The 26,113-nt window shown below is 42.2% G+C and overlaps 2 protein-coding genes across 2 annotated transcripts; one reads left to right on the plus strand and one right to left on the minus strand.

Annotated features, from left to right (window-relative positions):
• Positions 1–1,409: 1,409 nt before the first annotated feature.
• On the minus strand, positions 1,410–25,604 carry GFM1 (G elongation factor mitochondrial 1). The gene is made up of 18 exons (XM_076341459.1): positions 25,531–25,604; positions 24,749–24,901; positions 23,898–24,030; positions 23,475–23,679; positions 22,622–22,738; positions 21,893–22,043; positions 17,666–17,820; positions 16,626–16,710; positions 15,408–15,545; positions 14,616–14,717; positions 13,905–13,961; positions 13,359–13,496; positions 12,283–12,365; positions 5,454–5,616; positions 4,211–4,355; positions 3,564–3,724; positions 2,615–2,668; positions 1,410–1,826 (listed from the first exon to the last, which is right to left on the minus strand). Exons 1-18 carry the CDS (start codon positions 25,594–25,596, stop codon positions 1,695–1,697), a joined length of 2,238 nt encoding a protein of 745 aa, XP_076197574.1. The 5' UTR covers positions 25,597–25,604; the 3' UTR covers positions 1,410–1,694.
• LXN (latexin) lies at positions 6,377–12,171 on the plus strand. Its single transcript, XM_076341461.1, has 6 exons — positions 6,377–6,509; positions 6,938–7,000; positions 7,598–7,772; positions 8,404–8,540; positions 10,739–10,801; positions 11,949–12,171. The coding sequence occupies exons 1-6, from the start codon at positions 6,381–6,383 to the stop codon at positions 12,042–12,044; spliced, it is 663 nt and encodes a 220-aa protein (XP_076197576.1). The 5' UTR covers positions 6,377–6,380; the 3' UTR covers positions 12,045–12,171.
• Positions 25,605–26,113: the final 509 nt, after the last annotated feature.

Raw genomic sequence — 26,113 nt, forward strand, 5'->3', positions numbered from 1 at the left:
GTCCTTCTTCCACTGTCCCCCACTATCCATTAGCCTTCCCCCTACCCGCAGATTTTCTCCCTCGCATTTAAGCTCAGCAGACCCCGCTGTGCCTCAGCTGTCCCTGCACTGTGCTACCCGGGGCCATGCTCTCATCGGCCGCATTAGATTTGTGGAGAACCAGCACACATCTGGCAGAACCTATTAGCTGGGAATTCACATCATGACTGGCCTCTAATAAGCATAATATAAAAGCCATAAATATAAATAAAATAATAACCACCCCATTTATTTCTTGCATTCATACTGCTTTTGTAAGCCATCTTTGAATTTTGGTAAATGTGCTGTATTTGCTTGTTTGAGAAAATCTCCAAATGTCAGAGAACCTGCAGGGCTTTTCTTGAAATGAGTTCCAGCTGAGTATTTTCACAAAAATAAGGCTCTGAATGCAAGGGAATCAAGAAGGATTTGGCCCAAAGCAACATCATACTCATATACAGCATTATACATGTGTTTGTTTAGTCAGCATTTACATGCCCCTGACAAATCTCTGACACTGTACTTTTTTCAAGGTTAAAATAAGTAATTTTCACTGTCTTTCTGTGAAGGCTGAGGGAAAACCAGCCCAGCCACTGCAGTTCTGTCTGCGTCTGGTAAACATCAACCACAATCCTGTGCCAGGAATGTAGCTGGTTTTGAACTGGAACTTCATTCTCTGTTTACTGGAAGTCTGCAAAAGTGCTGTTAAGCTGAGTAGGTCAGGAAGAGAGAGCACGCAAAGAAAATTCAGCGTGGATCTTCTGGTAGTAATTAAAAAAAATACATTGATGATAATATCTTCTCTTTCTCACTTAACTATAACGTCCTTGTTTTATCTCCCTTCTATGAGCGAGCAAGATCTGTTCAACTGATTCCCAAGCTGAGCATCATCAGCAACACGCCCTTTTGATTGTAAGGTTCTGGGGAAAGGAATCTTTTGTTTGGTTTTCTAACAAAGAGCCAAGAAAGCGAGCCCATAAAATAAATCCACATTGTTCATAGCTTTGGAAAGACTTAACTTCTACGTATATTATTATCAACTCTTTTCAAATGCCTTGCACCATCCGTGATAAGCAGGTGTGGTGATAAGCAAGTTGCACTGACAGATGACTTTGCCCAATTCCTTAGGACTTTGGAGGCTCCTAGCATTGTTTCTGAAGGATGAGGAGGGAAAACTGACATTCGTTCCCTGGACTGTATGCTCTAAGTGCAGGAGCTACAGGATCTATGCTTGGGGCACGTATGTGAAAACTGCTCAGCACTGGATGACGATTCACCCTCATGCCTGTCCAGCAGTTAATAGTTAGTTTAGTCTCCTAAACTAAGATTTTTAAACTTTCAAAAACAAAGAAACAGGAACTAGCCTAATTACAAAATAATGATGTAGCAAGTAAAAAAATAAAATTACTTTAATACAAATGGATTAAGACAAATTTCAAGACAAATTATCATCAGTGCTGTAACATTTATATATTTTGTTAATGAGTAGCAATTTACACGTGAACAATTCTGTTGTGATCTCCTGGTGGCTTCTGAGAATACCACAAAGGAAGGATATTATGATGAAATTACAAGCCCGAGTCCCACTGCAGCCTGCACTTATCCAGCCAGCCTTGATTGCTGAGCTTTTGGAGAAGGATGTGAAAAACTGTTCAATGTACTCAAGAGGAAAAAAGTCAGCTCTTGGCTTTGCCCTTTTTTGCAGGAAGTCGTCCTGTTGCTTCGAGGTATTTGTTAATTATTTCTTCTTGAGTGCTGGGCGAACATGGTTGATATTTACAGTATTCCATTGTATATTCACCCTTTCCCTGTAGAGTTGGAAAAGAATAGTCAAAGTGAGGACGCTAAACATGTAAACCTATTTAGCAGTAGGCCACACCCCAATCTGTGAAATAACATGCGATAAAGTATACCAACACTGTGTACCGAGGCACGCAGATAGGAGATGCAAAGACATACAAACAGTATCCGAACACTGTTCCTTTGATACAAGATCACCTGCGGTTCCCATCTCATCAGCCTGACATTCTGCTTAAAAACTGAAAGTGATCACGGCATTAATAACAACCCGTTCAAGTGCTCACAGAATACCGGCACTCGCCTGTCACGAGATGTGGAATAGCATATTTTATGTAACACACAAACTCACCCGATTCAAATGCATCCAACGAGCGTATAACTACAGGCATATATATTATTAAAAAAAGGACATCTTAATAGCGTGAGCACTACTGTCAAAGATCTCTTCTACTTGCAGACATTTGTAACTTAAGGAGTATGCCTCAACTGTTCCAGCCTGTGAATTTAATACCTTTACTGGTACCTATCATTTTGTATTACTTACGACTCTGAATCTCTTCCCTCCTCAAAGTATGAAAGAATTTTTTGGCCAGAAACGACGCAGCTAATGATAGCTATGTTAATTAAAAAGCAGTTGAAGTAACAGTAAAAACTGTAAGGTTATTTTCCTATTCTGCATCTGCTTTGATTTTTATCACTTTTACTGCTACATATGCTACGTATATGATGATGCAAATTAGCACACTTGATTTACAGAAATAAACATATTCTAGCAAAAAGTACCAAGAGTACTTACCTCTGTGCAAGACCTCAGCTCGGTGGCATATCCAAACATATCATTCAGTGGCACCTAAAATCCAAACATACTATTCTTGTAAAAACAAGGTATTTTTTCCATCAACTTTGGGTTATCGTCCAATTAATCTCAATTACAATATCAAAAGTCAGTAAAGTCTGGTGCTCTTTGTAAACAGTACTGATCTAATTATCTATTTTTGTAAAGTACCTCTTATTTCAACTGATTTATATTCACAGTGTGTTTTCAGCAGGAAACCCCCAAAACCTCAGAGTTTGAATGCACCAGATACTGGAATATTCCAAACTCGGGTAATCTGTGTCACCCGGGAAGAGATCGTAACATTTGAAATATCTCAAGACTGCAGCTCTAAACACAATTTCCGAAGCAGAAGTGATGCGGAGTGTAGTCTTGTCATTAGCTAAGGCTTTGCTGAGATGATTTACCCTACCACCACTGTTAGATGTACACTTCTATATGACCTAACATGAGAACAAATACGTTTTTTGAAGGGACATAAAAGAAGGAACATTGAAGACAAGTCACTTGCATTTAGCTGCAATTATTACAGTTAATGCAGGTAACAGCTGAAGGAAGACAGCTGACATAAAGATCTTCCCCCTGAACTCTGTGCACCTGTCCTGCTGCACAGGTTTGTTTCCCTCTGAGGTAGCACAGCCAGCCCATCTCAAGAAACCCAAGTTCTGTTTCTTTCTCTGCCACCGTGTGATTTTAGGTTAGTAAGTCGGCTTCTCTGGAGCAAGACAGATTTATAATAGGTTCATTAATACTGCCCAATACACTGCCACGAGTTGAAAATTAGTGTTTTGCTTATCCACTGAAAAACCTGGCTACAAGTTTACGCATATTAGTCAATGAGTAGAACAGTAATGGAGTCAAAAGGCAAGGCAGGAAAAGAAAAGGTCAGGAACCAGTGAACAATACAAACCTCAGCATAGAGAGTAAAGTAATCCTCTGTGCCGTCTTGCCCTGTGATCACTCCGTGACGGCGATTAATTCCAGCTATCACTGCTCCTTGGAATTCAGTGGGTGCCATCACCTCCACTGCCATAACGGGTTCAAGCATACGCACAGCGGCGTTTTCCATAGCTGGAGGAAAAAACTTACTAAATAATCAAACATCAAAGAACAAGCCTGGTATAATTCAAGATACCCCTATGCATAGCGAAGAAGTGTTTTATGGTTAATGCTAAGTGTTTCTTACATCAGTGGGGGAAAACAGTAATCGACTATGTGGAATTCCAGCTCCCCTGCCTTTTATTCCCAAGACAGTAAAGCTGGGAGGCACACAGTTTGATAGAATCTTCTTTTCATACCTGTGTAAGGTTGAAGATGTTGGTGTTTCTTTATTCTACGAAAACAGGATTTCCTTCATATAACTAAAGGAATTACTGTGCCTCCCTCAAAACTTCTATAAACTCTTGCATATATTCTGCTCTACACAACTGGCCAAACTTTAAATGTATGTATGGATACACCAGGCAACAAATGAACCTATAGAAAGGAGGTCGTTAAATTTAGCTCCAACAATAAAGAAGCCAGCAGGACTACGCGTTCAAATGACTAGCTTTATACCTTGCTTTAGGGCTCCTTCTCCTGCTCTGATGAAAGAGATTTCATTAGAGTCCACCATGTGATGTGCACCATCATCTAGGACGAACCGGACTCCAGATATCCTGTGCCCTGACACTGGACCTTTTTCACATGCTTCTCGGAATCCCTGTCAAGTAACATCTCAAAGTTAGCAGTTTTTAGATGAAAATGAAGCTTAAAAGAGAGTAGCGTTAACAACAGCCTATAAAAGACATTAAACTTAAAAAACAAAATGACGATAACAAAAAAAAAAAAAAAAGCATTTCACAATTTTTAACAGCAATCCCGTATCTATGCAATGGACCTTCTTGCTTGATAAGATAATGGAAGAAAACAACAGTGGGGAAAACTTTTCATTCCCAAGCGTTTGAAAACTTTGTGCTATCATTCTTTGGCACCTCGGTTCGATACTGGTATTTTTTAAAAATAGAAATCATGTAACAAGCAAAGGACAAGAAATGTACTCAGGATTTTGCTTTGTTAAGGGAGTGTATGATCAAAAACTGAAAGAATGCTCTGTGTGGAAAGAACTACTCTAACCACTTGACTGAAGAACAAGATTCTTTTAAGACTTCATGCTTTTTCCAGGATTTGGCAAAAATCTTTCAAGTGTTGCATCATAGAATAACAAAGGAACTATTTTAGGTTGATCCATTATTATAGGAATTCAAAGATCGTGGTAGGTACTACTTAAAGTACTACGTGATAAATTATACAGTTACACAGAGATAAGCACAGAAGAATCCTGCAGAAGAGATTAAGAAGAGTATTTGGTAATTCATGCAGAAAATCTAGCTTGATTACAGTTTCCTACATAACTGGCCTCAGAGAAGTCACAAAAAAAGTTAACATACTTTGGGGTTAGAGATGAGAATCGCGTGGCCACAATCAAAAGCAGAAGAGGGCCATTAAAAAGCAGATTCAACAGAAGGAGGCTTGTTTGACTACAAGAAAGGAAAGCCTACCTTTTGCACTGCAGCACTGCTATGGAAATAGAGCAAGCACTACCAAAGAAAACAAACAGCAGCTTCTAAATCAAGTGGAAAACCTAGGAACGTAAGATATTAAGCAAAGCCACAAAAACTTGATTCTGCTTCCGCTGAAATAACGGGAAAAGCCTCCTTGACTGGGGCAAGCACAGTCACCGTAAATGTGGACAGTACAGCAGGAAAACAACAAGAATCAGTATTTCTTACATCATACACACACACAAAACACTTTGTACCTTTTCAATAGCGGGCACGAATTGTTTTGGAATATTTGTGCCAATGGTTCTGTCTTCAAACTCTAATTTTGTGTAGTCCTCCGGATCCAGGGGCTCAAGAACGCCTATAACTTTGCCATACTGGCCCGCTCCGCCCGTCTGTTTCTTGTGTGTATATTCAAACCTAAGAACAAACAAATCCCCCCAGAATACCAAGTTACACATTACACAAACCATGCGCTAACCACAGTTTTCTAAGGAAGAAGTTCCCATTCTGCATTTTGCTTTATTCCATTTGGTTACATGTAACCAAAATGGCTAAATGCCATAACAGCGGCTAAAACAACAGCTGAGGCTATTTAATGCCCAAAGAGGGAGCACCACGGTTCTTCATCTTGCAAGCAGGAAGCCGAGAGACCGTGATGAGTTTAATCTCTCAAAAAACAACTGCAAAAACAAGATTCTTCTGTGTGCGGTAAGCAACGCTAATAAAGCCTGCTTACCTTTAGGCTTGTGCTTTTTGTTGACTGAATAAGTTTTTTTGTTGTTTCTGCACATACCTACAGTTTCCAGCCACAAAGTACTTCGACGTTAAGTGCAGACACTGAACAAGGGGATAATCGGAGAAAACTTGCGAGTATGAACAGTTAAATACTTTTTAAGTGAAACTGGAGGGATCTGAGGTCTCTCTGAAACATCTGCCCCCTGTCCCACCCGGCTGGGGGGGGATACACAGCGCCTCGGCGGTGGGACAACCCCCGCATGTCACAGCTCGTCCCCGAAGGGCCTCCGCAGCGCCCTGGGCCAGGCAGCTCCGGGCGGGGCGGGGCGGGGCGGCCCCGGCCCGGCCCCGGCCCTCCCGGGCCGCCGCGTGGGCGGGGGCCGGCAGGGCCGCCCCGCTCCGCCCCCGTCGCTTCCTGCGGGACGAGGAAGCGGCTCCCCGCCGCCATGGAGCTGCCGTCGAGCCACTACTCCGCCACCCGGGCGGCGGCGCTGGCCGCCGGCTACGTCTGCTACCGGCGGGGGAGCCCCGGGCGCGGCCTGGCGCTGCGGGCCGTCCGCCGCGCCAGCAGGCAGGTGAGGGCCGGGGGGGGCGGCGGCCGCCGGGCCGGAGCATGAATAGGGCTGGTGGCTGCTTATCTGCTTCCTGAACGGCCCGCAGCGGCCTCGCTGATCTCCTCGGAGGGACAAACTGGCAGGCGACGATGAGGGCAGGGCTGCCTCAAACGGGCAGTGGCACATCCTACAACATGGTCTTTGCGTGTTCTGTCTCTGTGCCGTGATGTGTAATCTCGTGGCTGCAAACCGGCTCTGTTCACCGATCCCGTACTCTTTGCAGGAGTACTCTTAACACGGCAGGAAGAAATAAAAGAATATCCTAGCTCTGTATGGCTCCTGCAGAGAACGACACTGCTGCAGCGTTTCACAGTAACGAGAATCTTTTCCACAACGCAAAGTAATTCAACATCTTACAAAATAAATGTTCGTAATGTCTTCTTATTTAGGATATCGATGATGTTGGGCATAAGTACCATCTGGACTTGGTGTTAGAAGACGTCCTTGACAAAGTGAGTTCAGATTTATTTAAATAATACATTCTGTGGGCAGAAGTTGGCACTATTGGTGCGTAATAAAAAGCCAACACTTCACGCTGCTGACCCTAGCTGAGGCCGGTGACACACCAGTTAATAATATTTGGTATCCTGTTTCAGATTTTTCTGTACTGCAAATCAGGCAAAAAAAAAAAAAGGCTCAATTTTACTAAAAGGGAACCCCCATTTCTTACACCATAAAAGCCATAAAACATCTAGTACCTAACCACTATGACACAAGGAAATGCTTAAGGGATGACAAGAACATTTCAGTGTCATTCAATTTCAAATCAAAGTTATTTGAACCCATTACTCCAACTGAATAGCACAAGTGATATTCTGCACCACAAACATTGCCTTTTCTATCACTGCAGAAAGAAAACTGCCCTTCTAGCATATTCACAGAAATACTATGAATTTAACCTTGTCTTAAATAATCACAAATCTCTATGGGCCAGACTCAGACAAAACGGCAACTATATAAAGAAAAAAAGTACATTTTAGAAGTGCAAATTACCAATATTATACATGTATTTAATCAAATATTAATACACATAATTAACTCTGTAACAGGACAGTACTGTTAACTGCACTGCTGAGGTCCTTTATCATCTGAGCAACAAAAACATTGCTCCAGCTGTGCAATTCACAATTGAAGGAGAACTTAAGAACACAGATGAAGCAGATTACATATTCTACAGTCGAATCAAGAGCCTGGAAAAAGAGCTTGTGGCAGAAAATATGCCAGGTACAAAGAAGGGGTCTGGGCGAGAAGGAAGTTTTTGAGACAATGTCCTCCATGGCCAGAAGCAAACCTGAGTTCAACTGGTGGTGGTCCACGATCCGTATGGGAGCCCCTTCCCCACAAGCCAGGGCTGAGGGGATCAGGCCATTAGCCCTACTCTGAACACACGCTGCTTCACTTTCTCTTATTCAGGGTGGCGTGTCAATCCCAACGCTACTAAATTCATTCATCGCTTCTGAAATCCAGAACCGATACATGATTTGCATGTGATTGTTCTTGAAAACCACCTGCTACTGTTTCCTCTCCCTTTACCAGCATCCTGCTCACTGTTTGTGGCTGTTCCCGGTATAGTACGTCAGACACCCTGACTGTAGTACTAGGCTCTGCTCTTACTTTAGAGCAACCCCTGCCTTGAAGACACTACAGTATATATATTAAGAGAAAGAAGTAGGAGGAAAGCAGGCACCATGGTGATGTAGCTGCTATTTCAAGATTATATGGAAGGCCTCTGACACAGCAAGGAACGTAAGCGAGTGACTTTAGCACCAAACCCTACTATTAGGTGATAAGGTTCTGTTAATGGCTGCAACTCCATGAATCTTGCTTAATGTATATTATTCATTTTGTTTGCCAGACAGCCATGGCAGTGTGTCCCCAGAAATGGAGCCCATCCACCTGCTAGCACAGGTCGCCTCTGGCTATGTGATATGGCAGAACTCAACTGAAAACACTACGTTCCAGCTTGCCCAAATTAAACACGTGAAGCAAGTGGTAAGTTACCATCAATGCCCTGCAATAAAAGTAATATTTAGGAGTTAAGCAGTTGTGCATGTACTGGACTACAGCTGAAGCTACGTTCTTAAGCAAGAAACCTCAATTGTGTCTAAACTTCTTTGTCCGGTTCATTTCTAAGCCAGTGTTTGCTTTTTGTTCCACCCGCCCCTTTCCTCTAGCAAATCATGAAGGCTTTCACTGATGGCTTGAGTGTTTATTTTAGATCACTACTCCTCTTCATAGATTTTGCTTATAGAAACTGTGTCTTCTTGGCAAGACCTGTATTCTACGCTTATTTAGTTAGGAAAATTGACTCTTCCACTTCGAGGTCATCATGTTGATTGCAGTTTTATATTACTTTCCTGCCTTTCATCTGTAGTGTAAGCCCAGCTGACAGTATTCTGGCATCTGCATAACATGCATTGGAATATTGTCCTTTATCTCTTGATCTACACCATGATCTAGCAATCAGTCACAGTAATACTGCTTGACATCTCTGCGATAGCCATGTCTAGACAAATAGCAATGGGCTGCACCTCAAATTCAATAAAATGCAATCTACATTGCTTTTGTTTGCAGTACGGCAGTCTCTATCCATTTGCTAGTTCACCTCAAAATGCTAATCAAGAAAGAAAATATTGATTTAATTCCACTCTCAATATTAGCTTGTTTACTTTGTTCTTCCCACACTTACTTTTACTAATTTTTTTTTTTTTTTGGGGGGGGGGGGAAGGGAGAACGGACACCTAAAATTAATTTTTAGTTGAGACATTCATATTGCAGAAGTGCGCTCTAAATTTTTTTTTTTTAAATGACCCAGTTAACAGTAACACTTCAGGGATAGCTTTCTACCTGATCTGGAAAATTCAGTCAATTGGAGCCATGCTCTTAGACTTACATTACTATAATGAACATCAATTAAGTTTATGATAAGAAAATTGAATTCAGGAATACGTGTCACAAGGCAGAAAGGGAACAGAATACTTCAGGACAAAATGCTTTGTATTTTCACTTATTTCTAAGCAGTTACAAGTGATGTGTTTATCTTGAGCAGATCTGGATCTGCCCTAAGCTAAGAAAGAAATACGACTGGCAAATCTCACTATAGCTATTCAAATTAATTGAGCCATTTGCTGCCATTATCAACAGGCCTTGCAGACTTCTTACCTGGAACAGGCTTAACTGATACAGCAACTTGATTTTAGAAAAGTTATTATCAGAGCCAAGTTTTTGGTTTTGTTTTTAAACTAACAGAATTCTATAGATTCTCCCAGTTCTTCTCTGTTCTATTTGGAGAAAATATACTGAGTTAAGAATAACTCCTAAAGGGATGGTCAACTTTAAATTCAAGAAAATTTAGTATGTAAGCTAGAATAAAGAAGCAGCACTTCGTATTTAGAAAACCCAATATATCGGGAGTCTTCAGAACAGACTTCCAGAGCCCGAATGTCCGGCCACTCAGAACAGCCAGTGAATTCCAATGAAGTTCTGAGTATGAAAGGCAGAAACTCATTCTGGGAGCACGATTTGTTAACGTTTTGCTCCCTCTGATGGCTATCCGAAAGCAGTTCACAGATGCTGCAGGGCTGTGCACAAGCAAGATTTTAAAACCCTCTTTAACAAACGACATGAATTTAAGAATAAGGCAGACAGAAGACTATTAAACTAAACCAGCTGTTATCTCTCTTTAGTAATTTTGTTCCTTTTCTTTTCCCTGAAGAATAGATATGTAAAGAATATGCTCTAAAGGCCAGTGGGTATTCTGTCGCTCACACCATCACTGATAATTAGTTATCTGCTATAAGGCCTCTGGAGTGCGTTCCAAGTCTTATCCTATTGACAATTTTATTTAGGATTATTTGGGTTAAATTGACACCTTGTAGAATTAGGTGTTCCCTTCCCAAATGAGTTCCTGAAATTGAGATATATCTAGCTTCTTTAAGGGAGGAATTAGCACAGTTTTAAGTTTCACATTCAGTCTCTGAAATGCAATTTTGGAGTTCACAGAAATACAAAACAGTATCTTTTTGTTTTGTTACAGTGACTAAGCTCCGTCTGCTTTATTTGTTAGCACGAGCTGCCAGTTTCATCTGAAATATATCAGAGAATTTTTATGATAACCAAAGAGAACTGATTCACTTCTTTTAAGGTGGGGGGAAGCCCCAAATTCAGCCCTTTTCATCTTGTCTTTCCAGAAAAGAAGTGATGACTGTCTTGAATTTGACTACATGATTCTACTTCACGAAATGGTGTCCCAGGTAAAGTCATTTCTAAAAAGCCTTTTTTTGTTTTAAGACTGCCAACTGTGTAACCAACTCAGACATGCAGATGGTGGGGCGTTCACAGATCTGATGCCTGCAGGTCAGTTAGCAAACAGGGTGAGGTTAGGGCAACGGTCACCCATCTGTCTCAGTGTTATCGGCTTCTGCCCCTATGCAGGCAGGAGACAACAGGTCTCCAACTTGTGTCAGCAGACAGTAATTTTCAGTTATTTCTGCGCCGCCTTTGGAATGGCAGAGGTTCAATATACTGGTCATTCACAGCTCTCTCCTCTTGGGAGATACTATTGCCAAACTGGCCAGGGCTAAAGGGAAGAAGCAGCTGCCAGCATCCTGGACTGCTTAACCGCATTCCAGCTGGAGCTGCAGAGTGCTTCTACGCTAGAGGACAGCAGCGGTGGACCAGTACACACAGGCATTGTCTACCCCAGTAGCTCACACAAGAAAGCAGCAGTAACTTCGGTTCCCAGCACAGTATTTACATTGTGTGCTATTCTCTGTCATAATTTTGCAATCTGAGCAAGTGTTTTCATAAGAAAAACACAGAAAATTTGAAAGAGTTGTTCTCAATTGCGCAACCTCCTGTAATAAATCATCCACTGATAACAATCAGAGATCTCACTCCCACTTCTAGCTCCACTGCTTCCTACCCCGCTGCACCCTCAGTTAAGTTGGAGCATCTATAGTGGTTTTAGTTCCTAAGTTTTCTATGAAGAAAAATTAATGAGAAGTAGTAGCTAGCTAATTGCAGGACAAAAGCACAGGTTCTTCATTGTACTCTGTCTGGTGAAGGGCAGGTGTCCAAAATATCGATAGCACTGACAGTAAGAGGGGTAATCCAACATAGACATGCTCGAGCTGCAAAACTTGCCTAGATGAAAGAAAAACGTAGTTGCAGCAGCATGGAGCACAATCCAACCTGAAAAAACCTTGCAGGAGAACTTCAGATATTTGGACAGCTCAGCAGGACTGCGTGTTACAGCGCTTACCCTGCACTGTTACTGGTGCTTGACCAACCTACTTACAATCAGCCCAAGTATGGCTGTATTACAGCAGTCAATTCCCATTCAGTATTGTTCAAAGAAAATACCTTCTCACTTTCTACGGTTTTATTTTCTACCCACAGGAGATCATTCCCTGGCAAATGACAGTTCTCTGGCACCCACAGCATGGTGTTCAAGTAACACAGGACAGCTGTCAGCCAAAACATGCACTGGAATAACGGACCACCTGATACTGCAATGGAACAAGCTCAAATGCTACAGTAAGCATTTGAAGGGAGGGCAGATAAGTTGATGAGGGTGGATATGCAATCAAGGTACGAAGAAAAAAGTCCTTCCTCAATTAAACTTTGCCTGTACATTGTGCTTTGATCTGATAATCCAGAAGGCACTTTGTCTGCTATGTAATCAAATTCTGCATAAATTTAAAAAACCTCTGTTGCCAGAATGAATACTTACGGCACAGGTGCGGAGATGTTCTCCCTGAAGGCAACTTTTGGCTTTCCCATGGTGCAAGGGCAACCATATTCCCTTTCCATTCGCTGCAGGAAAAAAAACCCAGAATGAAATGCAGAGTTGTTCCATTGGAACAATACATTGGAAATTATTTTATTTACAGATTTTTCTGAAATGAGAAACTTAATCAGGGTTAACTAGTTTTTTGGTTTGGGGCTGGACTGATTTTTGGGGTCTTGGCGGGGGGAGAGGGAGTGTTGGGTTTTTGTAAATGTTACAAATTATTCACTGTCATTCTGCAGTCAACCTTGTTTAGGGCCTATAGCTTTAGATACAGGAAAAGGGAACAGCATTAATTATTTTACTCAAGTTTAAGTTTTTCAAGACAAAAGCCACCTTTTCTTCATTCTGTCAACATTTCAGATACATCTATTGTGTTGTGTTAAACTAAAATAAAGCATAGACATCAACTTGAAAGAAACAAATAAATCACTGTAACTAACTATTCCCTCCTGCCTGCATCATCTCTTATTATGGAATGATACATTTAAAAACACAGAAAGAGAATCTCTCTCTCTCCTGTAGGAAATGGCTAATGGTAAAATTCATTATAAGCAAAGGCTGCTAAAGCAAAGCATAGTGCTTAATACAGCATTTTTTATGGATTTGAACCAAAAAGTAAAATTATTCCAGGCAGAAGTTTCATTTAAATAGATTACAAGCCTTCAAAACCAAACCACTGGAGAGAAAGAATCTTCAAAAGTTGACTAAGAAGTTAAGCTCTTCCCTAAGCAGCTCGCATTGTTCATGTTAATGACACGGTGCTTTCTGCTAGAAAGATCTCAAAATAGTTGCCACATGATAACCCTGATTAACACTAAAGCAAGCGGAGTTGTACACCTCCAAACATCTTGTAAACTTGACGTGCACTTAGGCACCCAATTACAAAATCGGGCGTAAAGGGTGGCATCAGTTAGCCCATCTGCAGATAGATTTTGGTCTCAGCCACAAAGGAAGGAGAATTCTTGGTTGGGAAAACAGTCAAAAGCAGACTCCATGGAATCTGCTTTCCAAATTACCTGGGCATAGATTTCCAAGTGCAGTTCCCCCATTCCAGAAACAATGGTCTCTTTACTCTCATCATCAAAATGGATTCTAAAAGTGGGATCTTCTCTTGTAAAGCGGTTCAGGCCTTTTGAAAATTTATCGAAGTCATTCTGAAAAACAATTACACACACAAGAAAACATTAACTCAACATCCAGAAGTCACACAACAAAAAGGCCTCAAATTTTCCTATCAACTGCTTAGCACTTCTACTCTCATGAGGTTATTTTCCAAAACACAGCCATACATTTTTAACTATATTTATCCCTCCCGTTACTTCAAGTCCACTTTTACCCAGGTCAAAGACATGCATCTTCTTTATGGCTAAGTGATACCATCTAACGCAGTCGCATGCCGAGTTATCTGAACGGTATCTTCTTAAATACTTTGGATACAACATTTTAATATACTGCTCATTTTAGTCTGTGGTTCCATATTTAACTGCTAACCTGCATAAAATTATAAAAGCAGGAGAGGAAAGGTAACTCAGTCAGAAAAAAGTTAATTCATAGGCTCCTACCTTGTCGGAAGGCTTCATAGCTACTGAAATGACAGGATCAGGGATGTGAATTGATTCCTGCAACGGCCATAAAGGAAGAGATCATACAATCGAGTTCCACTACACCTGGTGATGTGATTTCTCCAGAAAAGTTTGGTCACAAGAACTCAGGGTTACAAACAGGGATGCCTGTTTTACTTATCTAGCTTGTGTCTAATATCATAGCATAACAAAATTATGTAACTCCTCTGAGGATTGCTACAAGGCTGTAACGTAATGCATACTGTACTGCCAACCACGTTATTTCCAACACTGTTGCCTAGGTGCAAGTTGATCTCTGTTTGGATTTCACACTAGTTAGAAGACTCTGCTTCCTATTGGATTTTGTAAATGTATATATAAATAAAACTCATGTATTTAAATATATATATACAAATACATAGGTTAATATTTTGGGGTAACAGCATCCACTTCTAACAGCCCAGAACAGTTTGCTAACACTGAAGTAATATATTTGATGTCAAGCATAGTAAACAGGTGTGTGTCTCTCTTGCACATACCATACTTCCTTATATTCAGGCTCCTTGAGGTATAACAAATAATCACGAAAAATATTTGCAGTTGCATATACATCAAAAAACTATTTAAACTGAACAAATGATTACAAACTTTCACAACAAAATCCTGGTAAATTCCAATGCATGAGGCATACAGATGAAAAGGTGTACTCACCATGGAAATGTCAGTACTAGTTTTATCAGTGAACGTATCCCCACTAGCACAATCAATTCCAAACAATGCACATATGTCTCCTGCATAAACTTCATTCACATCCTTAAGAAAGAAAAGTTTACTATTTAGGTAACACTGAAAGATGTATTACAAACTACACCTGGTTTTAAGAAGATATATAAATACTGTGTTTAAAAGCTTAAAGTTAAGGTTCTTTGAAAATTCCAGCTTTGATAAAATGCTCTGTAAATCTTTTGTCTCTTTATTCAAAGCACAAAACGGAGACCTCAGCTTGGATGCTAACTTATTCTAGTTTAAAGATGTGAAGCAAGCAACATAACTATGTTTCAGGCAGTCCTGAGCCAGTTCAGGAAACTTAAACAGGAAAGGGTAGTATTTGCAGCAGTTTGAGAATCAATTTTTAGTTTAAGAAATGTAGCCAATAATCACATGGAAGAAAACTTTTTTGTATATTTTGCCAATCCTATTTCCCCTCTCCCGGAAGTATGGAATATGGGGATAATACCACAGCTGGCTTTCTTTAGCTATCACCTCAAAGCCATTTTATAATGCTTCTTGGGCAAAGATTCTTCCACTTCAGTGGAAATAATACACTAGAGATCATTCCAGTTTCTTGTAGAGCTCTATTAAGTGCTACAGGCAAGTATGAATTAACAACAAAATCAGAAATTTGACATACCACATTGTACAGAGATAGCTGAAAACCAACAAGCTTGTTTAGTAAGAGTGGTTCAAAAGGCAATCTGTGTGGATTGTACCTCTCACACTCACCTCCATGTTGTCTGAATGCATACGGACAAGTCTTTGTACACGCACTCTCTTCCCAGTCCTGGTGTTATAGATATAATCAGATTTCTTCAGCATTCCTTGATAAACTCGAATATAAGTTAACTGCCCAAAACGGCCAGCCTGGAATCAAAATTCATTAAAAATCAGATATAAACCTTCTGGGAGTCAAGACTGCTACTACTCAAAGCATGATCTGCACTGACTGACTAAATGTTTGTGTTTTGAATTTAAACACTAAACATGTAAATGAAACTCTTTTTAACATAGTCTCAGCTTTCACTTGGCTCTGGAATGGAACTTGGCATCTCCTGGCAATTTTCTTTACTTCCCCATTTTACCAGTCCTAAACCTTCGCAACAGAGGCATACGTTAACTAGCAATTTGGCCAGCCACTTTCCATATGAAAATCTGAACTGCTACTCTCTAGGTAGCAAACAACTTGTTTGGTTAAAACTGTGTACTTTCTCCTCTCCAACTCCCTCACATTCCATTGTTTTCAACTTCAAACAAACCCAGGATTTTTCTCGGAAAGTATTTGATATAAGCAAATAAACCCCCCAGGTTTTAACTAAGAAAATCATGAAGAATTTGAGGCACATAACCCATTCTGAAACTTCCAAATTCGGCAACGTTTGATACATTTGTGGATTTCATGGTTGAAACCAGTTTTTTTAAAAGAAGTTAAATTTAAATTGAATTTAAACAAACTGGTTTTAAAATTTGTTCCACAAAAGTTTTGGTAGTACCATCTGTTTGGACTCGATCTGTTTTATAGTCAAATCACAAGTAATGAATCTGGATACCTTCTTTCCTCCTTCAGGGTTAACACAATGTGAGTAGAGCTTTTGAAGTCCCTCTGCAGAGGTCAGATGCTGGTAGCATGGGAAACTTGCAAGCAACTGAATAAACTCAGCTAGGTAATGTTCTGGGCATCCATTCTCTAGAAACTTGCAGTTTAGCTTTACCATAAATACAGTGACCAAGTAAAAAAGCCATCACTTGCACAAATAGATACACTGAAAACACAAAGCTTTAAATGTGTGCTTTTCCCCAGAAACAAAAGACATTTCCCAGGCGTCAATGACAAGCCACCAATAGCTCAGTGCAAGTAGGACTTGTGTACACCAAGAACTCTTGCAGGAAATGCCCTGCTCCTCTACTGGTTTTGCTGCATTAGAAAGGAAAACATTAACGGCTTACCTCCAGTTTAAAAGCAAGGCCTATAAAAGGTTGGGAATCATCTCGAGCAGAGTTCAATAGGAACTTGGTTTTGTCCTCAGAATCCCTTAAAAACAGGGATGGAGAGGGAGTTTAGGTTATGAAGCAAACATGGCAGCCTCCCCTAAACATGAGCCCAACCTTAGAAAGTCCCAAGGGCCTTTAGAGACTTAAAGATGCTCACATACGTAGCTCCCACATGCTCAGAAATATCTCAGAGAAACTGCAGCAGATCCCAAAAAGGACGAAACTATGACAAATATCACTAGTCCTTCCTATCATCCGACTATTTTGCCATGAAAGCAATTAATCGTACACTCAGACACAACTCATGAGCAAGTCCAGTTTTAGAGTGAAGAAAGAGACACTGCCGTAACTCTTCTGACAGTGCTCATGAGCCACATGAGAAGTTTTAGTCTATCCTAGTAGGCAGGTCTTAGGGGCAGCGAGAGGCACAGCAGCAGTGAGGACTCAAAGCATCAGGTAACCACTGGGAGAAAAAGTCATAAACTATATTTATTAGCATAATTTCTATTTAGCTATCATTATATTGTCTGAACAACTCAAACACATTAGAAAGACCTGATGGCCACCCCTAAGCCATGACTGGAATGTTAAGGGCTATTTACTGGCTCTAATGTTGGGTTTCATGCTTAATTGTGAAGGCACATCTACTTCAGCAAACATATCCAAAGAATAAAGCATTGTTGACACATTTCAGATGTGCTTTCTCCTCTACTGTAGGCATGGTTTTAAGGGTTGCCATTAATTTCTAAAGAACTATCTCATCAGATAATTTTTCAAATTTAACATTTAATGTGTGTTAAACATACCAGTATAAACACTAACCCTCAAATGAGAGATGAACCTTCTTAGTTTTGGAAGTTTTTGCAAAATTATGATGGCATTATTTAATACGAATGGTAAATGATCGTGTATTTTGTTAGTAAAGTTTCCCACTACGTTACACTGCTCTGAAACCTGATTCCAAGACCACTTCATATGGTCATGAATATACTTACCCCTGATTAAGAATAGCATAGTTCTCAACCTCTGAAGGATTGGGGAGGTATTCCAGGACGGCATCCAGCAATGGCTGTACTCCTTTGTTCTTTAAAGCACTTCCCACAAGTACTGGGGTAAAGGACTTCTTCAGTGTCGCTCTTCTGATAGCAAGCTGAAAAATATCAGTGCATTACCCTCCTCCTGCAACAACTTCAGGAGCCTGACACAGTACCAACCAAGCAGCAGTCTTGATTCTCTCTCTCTCTCTGCTGGTCATCTCTACTCCTGGAGAAAAGGAGCTGCTCCCACACAGTCTCCTGCACAACCCCTTACGCAAGAGCTTTCCATAAAACTTGCTCACCGGAATTCTAGAGAAGTGTGAGATTTTTTTCCCCTCATCTTAAATTCAACTTCAAAATGAAAATGCCCAAGATAAATATAATGATAACCCCAAAATACTCAGAAGTTGTTTCTTGATTCTCTGCTGATAAAGTCAGGATTCTTCATTTCTGTTTTAGATGTCTCATTCCTCCTCTTGAGTTATGTTGGGAAACAATACACATATAAATTTGTGAAAGTAAGATGAGATGCTTCAATATCTTTAAACTATGGAAAACTCTTCTGAAAGAAGAAGTTAGGTAGGGAAGGGATATTTGGGTAAGTGCCATGCTCAATGAATCATCATTTTTTGATGAAGAATGTTTTAAAAGCACAATAGAAGAACCTATTCCCATTCATCTACAGACCTGTGCTGAAGTTGCACTGACTGTCTTGGGAATCCTTCCAGGACGTCCTAGCAAACTGAGCAAGATAAACTAACTGCACGGTAATCTCATGTTTATTCAGTGCCTTTCACCCAAGCATTACACGACGTTGCAAAGCATAACTGAGCACCAACAGCTTCCACAACAGTGATCACAGCCGTCTTCCATAAAGGTGGACAGAAGCTATTTGCCCCCCTCCCCACCCCCCAATTACTGAAGCCAAGACTGCCACCTCGGTCTCACCTCTCCCTGCCGCTAGAGGATGCCATCTCCCTACGCTTATTGAGGCCCTCACTCCAACCGAAAGCAGCTCCTGTCTTCTTTTCTCCTTGATAGGCAAGATAGTTAACCACATCATCTAATCTGGGAGTTTAGAGTACAGACAGTTAAGCTATCTCCATAATTAACAGACAGAACAGCAGTTCCTTAAATTTCTTGATGTAATGACTTCACGAAAATAATAGAAGGAAAAAAATCCTACATCAGCAATTCTGCTCATCTAGCCCATGTCTGTTCTTACATACCAGATCGCTGGAAATATGGCTGTGCTGATGCCCAGTGTTTTTATTCGGCCACATGTTTTCATATGAAGCAACATGACTGCAATTTATCCTCATTAACAATTATCTTGGGGAAAAAAGTAATTTTATTTTCACATAAAGATTATCGTCACTGAGTGCCCCACTGAGTATCTGGTGCACATCGGTTCCTTGAGTACAGCATTATGGATAGCAGCAAATTAGGTGATGTTTAAGCAGCTGATCTTCAGCAAACATCATATGCTACGACTGTGGCATCCAGGAGTGATACTTAGCATCGTTTCCACAAAAAGACATTTTCAGTGGAAACTTGGCTGCTGGCCACTGAAAGAAAATCCATCTTCAGGGACATATTAATACAAATTAACCTGCATCTGCAATACCATAGCCATTAGAGCTGTAATTAATTGGCTTTCAGAAGTGGGAAGCAGAGGCATGCTGAATAGACAAATTTATCTTGGTAACAGATTTCCCTCCCAGCAGGAGCTATCAAAAATAGCTTCCTGCTAAAAATCTCTCACCTCCTACGGCAACACAGTGTATCCACATCGGTACCATTCCCTTTGCCAGGTGAAGGACTGATCCTTACAAGTCTCTAAAATTGCTACTACATTTCTGTGTTTATCAAAGCGAGAAGGGCTGCTTTGTAACAGCAATAGCTCAGGCTTCATAAAATAATATTTAATTACTGGAATAACTAAATCCCTGCTTATCAATAAGAGATAACGTTTGCTTGGTACTTTCAAAAAAACCCTTGTGCTTTTGTCTCAAGCCAAGTTGGGATACACAGATTCCCGCATACTCTTCCTAGAGACATTAATCACCAGTAAATCACCCATACAGCCAAAACAATTTAAAAAAAAAAAAAAAAAAAACACCTCCAAACCCAAGGTCTGTAGCAAAGTTAAAAGCAATCAAAATTTAGGAGTCAGGAAGATTCAAATAAATAAACCTTAAGGGGACTTGAAACATGCATCAGCTTTGAGGGACTGCCAGTCCTCTATATCCCAACAGATAGAGTGGGCAACTTCCAGGAAAGCAAGCACTGCAAACCCTAACAGGGAAAGGACTACTGCACAGAGGCACCCAGGCACTGCTAACGGGCCAGATACTTACAAGAGGACTTAAATATCAAAGCTATGTTTAAAGTAGCAACCTCAGTGATCACATCTGACTTGAACTCAGCTGGCCTAGCAGGCTCCACTCAGAGAAACAGCTCCTGCTTGTAACATTTATGGCTCAATTCCACTTGTCTTCTTCGGCTACCAACTGAAGCACCCAGCTGCAGGCAAAGAAAAGCAAAATGAGATAGCAAGTGCCATGTCAGGCAGGCACCAGGGAGACTCCGTGCAACACCACCACGCAAAGACACACAGTTTTTGCTCCAACAGCAGCTCTCTTAGAAAAAGCAATCTGTCCACAAGGCTTCTCCCACTGCAACGGGCTTCTCAGACCTCACTTTTTTATTTAAACACATTAAGCAACTGGTTTCCTGTAGCAGTTTCAATGTTTGACTAATTAATAGCTATTAACAGCGGGCACTAGAAGATTACTGCTCAAGTAAACTTCCAACACTAGCAAGAGGTGGTGGCAAACAGCAAGATGCATCACACAAATCCTTACACCGAGCATGCATTGAGGGCAAAAACCAACCATGTTGAGATCAGGCCTGCAAACCGTAAATCCCTCAGTGTGGTTCCCTTACACTACTGTCTGTCAAGACACAAAGCCCAGCAGACTGCTGTGTGTCAACAGCTACACGTCATTGTCTTGAATTACACACCTACCCCATGGGGCTGTGCAGTAAATGCAAACCAGCTTAGCACTTCTTCTCTAAGGGTAAGTGTCCTCAGATTACCTTTACGCTCACGGCACAGCAGAAGCAGGTCCACGTGCGGCACAGGCTCTCTTATGCTCACGCCAGGATAGCAAAGCTTTTGCACCTGTCCTGACTAAAGCTAATACCTCAGTAACTCAAGAGGCATCATTAGTCAACTACAAACCTTAAAGGAGGGACTGCCATCCCACGTAACAATCCGCTATGGTACGTGTAGATTGCCAAGTCTGACATAAAACAGTCTAAAAGAAGGAATACACGTTAGTCTGCTGTCCAACCTCCACGGAACCGCACAAGCGGATCTCATCCTGGAGTGAACAGTGGCAGGACTTGCATAAAGACTGTACAACTGCAGCTGATCTTCCTAGGCCTCCCTACTACCTTTTATTATGTGGACATGCGCTTGAAGAAACAGTGATACCAAACTGTCACAAGAAAAAATAATTTTCAGTCTACGGCCATCTGATTACTTCTGTGAGCACCCTTTTATGTTGGCATGTTTGCCGTTTGATATCTAAAGTATTTCATAAAATAAGTCATGTATCAATTTTTTCCCCTCTTTCAAGAAATGCAATTTTTTTTTTTTTTTTTTTTTTAGGACTGTATTTTGACCTGGATTCTTTCATCTGGAGTCTCCAAGTAAAGTCATTCCAGTTCCCTTGTAGTGTACTGCTCTTTTCACTTCAGATGTTATCAGTGCAAATACAAAACAAGGCAGGACTGCCTAGGCACAAAGACGACCCACAGCATCTCAACAACTGACTTGCTGTGGGACATGAAGCAAGTCATAGCCATCAAGCTGTAACACGGCAAGGCAATAGAATGACAAACATGACTAGATGTACCTTTGAGCCATTTGCTGGTCCCTAAAGGGCACATGCAAGCTCAGACTTTCCAATGTAAATCAAAAAACAAATCTGGAATGGGCCCTAAACAGGGAGTGAAGTGGGAGTCCACCTGTGGGAGGTGACACTCATACCAGAGAACTCAAGCAAACAAAATTTCTTCAAGACTTCAAGAAATTTTTATTGGGGATGGGGGGGGATAGGGACACAAAAGAGCGAGGTAACAGTGCTACAGGAAGAAGAACCACAATAAAGTTACCTTTAACTCAGCAGCTGTAGGAATCTTTTCTTCCAAAAACAGCTCCCCAAGTTGATCATCCGAGTTAGCAACACATTCGATCAACTCCTGACGTCTCTCTGCAGCCTCAGCTCTAAACTCAGCTGGAATTTCATCATACCGAAGAGTCTGGCTACACATACATAAACAACACAACCACTCTAAAGGAATACCACATGAATCAACCTTTCAATCACTAATCATTGTGATGATCAGCCTGACCAAGAAAAATTCACTGTTGACATGGATATTGAAAAAAAAAATCACATGAGAATATCGACATGTTATCTTTGATGCTTTAGCAGGAGGTTTCTTCCCACTCATGGTAGGAGTTTGCAAGGATGCAGGATAACCTGTTCAACAACCTCACCCACATCTTATCTTCATCCCAGTAAGCTCGCACCAAACATACACTCAGTTCCCGTTATGAAGCAAGTCTCCTATTTCTCAGGGTGGCAAGTGTGGCTACCACCCCTTCACACTACTGCAGTTAGCAAACAATTCCTGCTGCAGCTACCCATCACTAAACCTGACCCTGCAGAATCATTTTGCTCTAACGTGGAGAGCTGAAGGGTGATACCTCAGCACTAGCACAAGCCACATCCCTAACTTTCCAAATAGCAGCCTTTTTCATCTCTGAAGAGAAACTATAGGTAGTTCCTCATACAAGGACTAGCTACAGCTAAGAAATGTGCAAGTTTCAAAACTTACCCAAGTGCACCATCAAAATATATAGCTTTTTCTTCAATAAGATCTATAACTCCTTTAAAGTTTCCCTCCAGCCCAATTGGAATCTGAACAAAAGCTGCATTGTGTTTTAACTTAGATCTGAAAAAGTAAGCAAATATAAATTAGTTCAAGAAAAAAGTCATTTCTATATATACGTGCTCCAGATGGTCTTTGAACAACATCCCACTCCTACAAAATCCCTATCTTTTGTTCTTTGGACAGTGCCAAAAATCTACCAATACTGATGAAAAACGCCTAGTTGCATTTTAACCTGAGTGACTGCCACCCTCTATATCCCAACAGATAGAGCGAGCAACTTTGATGGAAAAGGCGGCAGTGCAAACTGGTTTCAGATTAATTACTTGATTACGGGAGTTGCTTCTCCCTCGATGCATATTAACGCATGTATCTCACAGATCAAATTAGGCACAGAAAGACTGCAGGTAAGGAGCAAGCAGGAGTTCTGGTATCTGAACTAGAAACTGTCCAACCCTATGTCACCTCCCTGCTGTAAGCTACAGCACGTTTGCTACCAGGATCTAGGAAAAAATAAAAGGCTGTTTTCAAAGTGGCTCCAAATATAGTTCCATCAACAAAATAAACATCAAAAACCCAACTCTCGGTCACTGCAAGCCTGGGCTGACACTAACATTTGTTTTTCTTGAGAAAATGGAGACTTGTTATAGGTCAGATTAAGATTTAACCTCACGTCAGGTATTATCCTCCAAACTGCAACTACAGACCCCACAAGAGAACCCTTTTCAATATTCTTAGTATTAACCTGCTATGTGAATAGTTCAGAATTATTTTACAAATAATTTTAAAGGATAAATACCTCAATTGTTGTACTGCTCTGGTTGGGCTAGAGCCCAGTCTGTCCAGTTTATTGATGAATGTTAAAAATGGCACACTGTAGCGTTTCATTTGCCTGTTCACAGTTATTGTCTGGCACTGAACTCCTCCAACAGCACAGAGAACCAGAATAGCTCCATCAAGGACTCTCAAAGATCTTTCCACTTCAATTGTGAAGTCCACATGTCCTGAATAACACAAAACCCCTGTTATTCATAGATGATAAAAGTTAAAGAGAAATTGTTTTCTCATACGTGCAGAAAAGAGCAACAGCCAACAGAATCAGTCTCCAGCTATACAGAGTCACATTAGCTCAACTTGAGTGACTAATGAACACAAAGATGGCACCGTGCTCTTTGTACACATGAAGGAACAGCAACCTTAACGTGTTCAGAACTGTCGTCACCTGGTGTGTCTATGATGTTGATGTTGGTGTCTTTCCACATGGTGTATGTTGCTGCAGACTGAATCGTGATTCCACGCTGTCGCTCTAGCTCCATTGAATCCATGACAGCTCCAACTCCATCCTTACCTTTCACCTTAGGAAAAGATAAAAAAAAAAAAAAGAAGAAAAAGAAAAAATTTAGTCCAAGGGAGTTTACTAAGAATTTTGCATGTGCAGGAGTGATGCTTTATATACTGAACATCATCTTTCATGCAGTGAAGAAAAGCAGACATGGCAGAATTGCTTATAATTCTTGAACTGCAAACAAGTTTGATTTTTTTGGCAGCTTCATCTGCAACTTTAATGTATTTTTGCCTTCCTGATGATCATTCCTGAAAAAGGTTATCAGAAATCTGTGGGAAATTATGCTTCACTGTGAATTTAACAAGATAACTTATCTGAAGCTACAAATAACATCCCTGTGTCCTCCGTTTCTCCCAGTCATCTTTGACTACATCAAAAGAAACATGTATTTTCTACTGTATATTTACCACACAGATGGTAAGGGAGAAGCAGCTCTTGAAATAAGATTTGAAATGTTCTGAAAGAGGGAGAAGACTGCTGTAAAGGAGGGATTACTTTCCATCCCCTTGCCCTTCACTTATTTTTAAAGGGGCGTCAGAGAAACCAGGAGGTTTTTTGGACTCCTTCTTCAGCTTGGCCTGAAGAGGTCCACTGGGCCCACCAGGCGTAGCTCCCTCACCCCACGCGCTACACCGTGCGGACGAACAAGTCTCAGCAACGTCACAGTGGCACCAAGCATGCTCAGCCCACGAAGAGCAGCTCTGCTCTGGAGTCCTCTGAAAACTGACCTCATGCATTTGTGCTATTCTGCCCGTATAGAAGAGGATTCGCTCCGTTAACGTCGTCTTCCCCGAGTCGATGTGGGCCGAGATCCCAATGTTGCGGATCCTCTCATTGGGAAGGATTCCTGAAGAACAGTGCCTGCAGGAGTTCAGGAGAAACTGAAAGGCAAGAGAAGGTCGCTGTTTTAGCTAGGAGCAGATCAAACGCAGCTCACTGTGCCGACAAATAAACTTCCAGCCAGAAGCTTTTCTATGGCTTCCAGACAACCTATACCAAATTGGTCACTTAAAGCAAAACGGCCTTTCCAGGCTCCCACAGGGTCGCCCCAAAGCTCTGCACCACACTCAAGAAACCAGGCAGCCCCTCCACCCTAAGGCCCACGTTTCAATCCCGCCGTACGTTCCCGGCCTTCCCTGTTTTTCCTCCCGTTCATTTGACCGAGCCGCTGCACGTTTTCCTGCAGCTGATGCGGTGCTTTCGGACAGGTCTGTCCTCTCCCGGCCACCACCCCCCTCCCCCAGCCGCCCTGCCGCCGCCTCGCTAACGGGGGAGGCCGACACGGCCCCGGGGCGGGCCCGCACCGCCCGCCCGGATACCCCGCGGGAACCCGACATCTTGTGACCGGCCTCCCGGCGGTCAGCTCGTCCCCACGCCCGCGGGCGGCCTCGGCCCTCGCAGGCTTCGCCGGACCCCGAGGGGTCGCGTCCCGCCGCCTCCTCCGCAGGGCGCCCGCGCTGACCCGCCCCGCGGGAACCACCGCCCCCCACGAAACGGCCGCAGCCGGTACCTCCCGCTGCTGCTGCTGCTGCTGCAGGCGCCTCCGCGCCAGGCCGGCCCGCAGCACCCGCAGCATGGCTCCCTCCCGCCGCCGCCGCCGCCGCCGAGGTCAGCCCGCCGCCGCTTCCGGGGCGCCGCGCATGCGGAGCGGGGGGCCGGGCCGCCCGCCCCGCCCGCGGCCGGAGCGGGGACGGGGCGTCGCGTTCCCCGGCCGTACCGGAGCGCGCCCGGCGGGGGGAAGCGCCGCCGTCCGTCGGGGGGTTTGACGTCTAAAGGTGAGACCCTCGAAGAAATGCCAACCGATACCGGGTCACGTTAGAGACAAGGGGGCGAGGAGGAGGGATCCTACTGGACTAGTGCCTAAGGGTTTTTTGGGACTGAGCCCACCCAGTATTGTAATTAGTGACCTTGACACAGCGATTAGGATTTATGCCACTGAAGCTCACTGATAACAACGTTTGAAGACATTGACTCGTCGGAGCAGTACTGTAACTGCAGAGTAAGATGAGCTGATTGTACAAAAAAAGCGACTGGGAGGAAGTCTGGTATCAAGTCCCGGGTTACCGCTCGCGGGCGGATTCAGCTGACGTTTA

The sequence above is a fragment of the Aptenodytes patagonicus genome, chromosome 6, assembly GCF_965638725.1.
Source record: "Aptenodytes patagonicus chromosome 6, bAptPat1.pri.cur, whole genome shotgun sequence".
Lineage (NCBI taxonomy): Eukaryota > Metazoa > Chordata > Aves > Sphenisciformes > Spheniscidae > Aptenodytes > Aptenodytes patagonicus.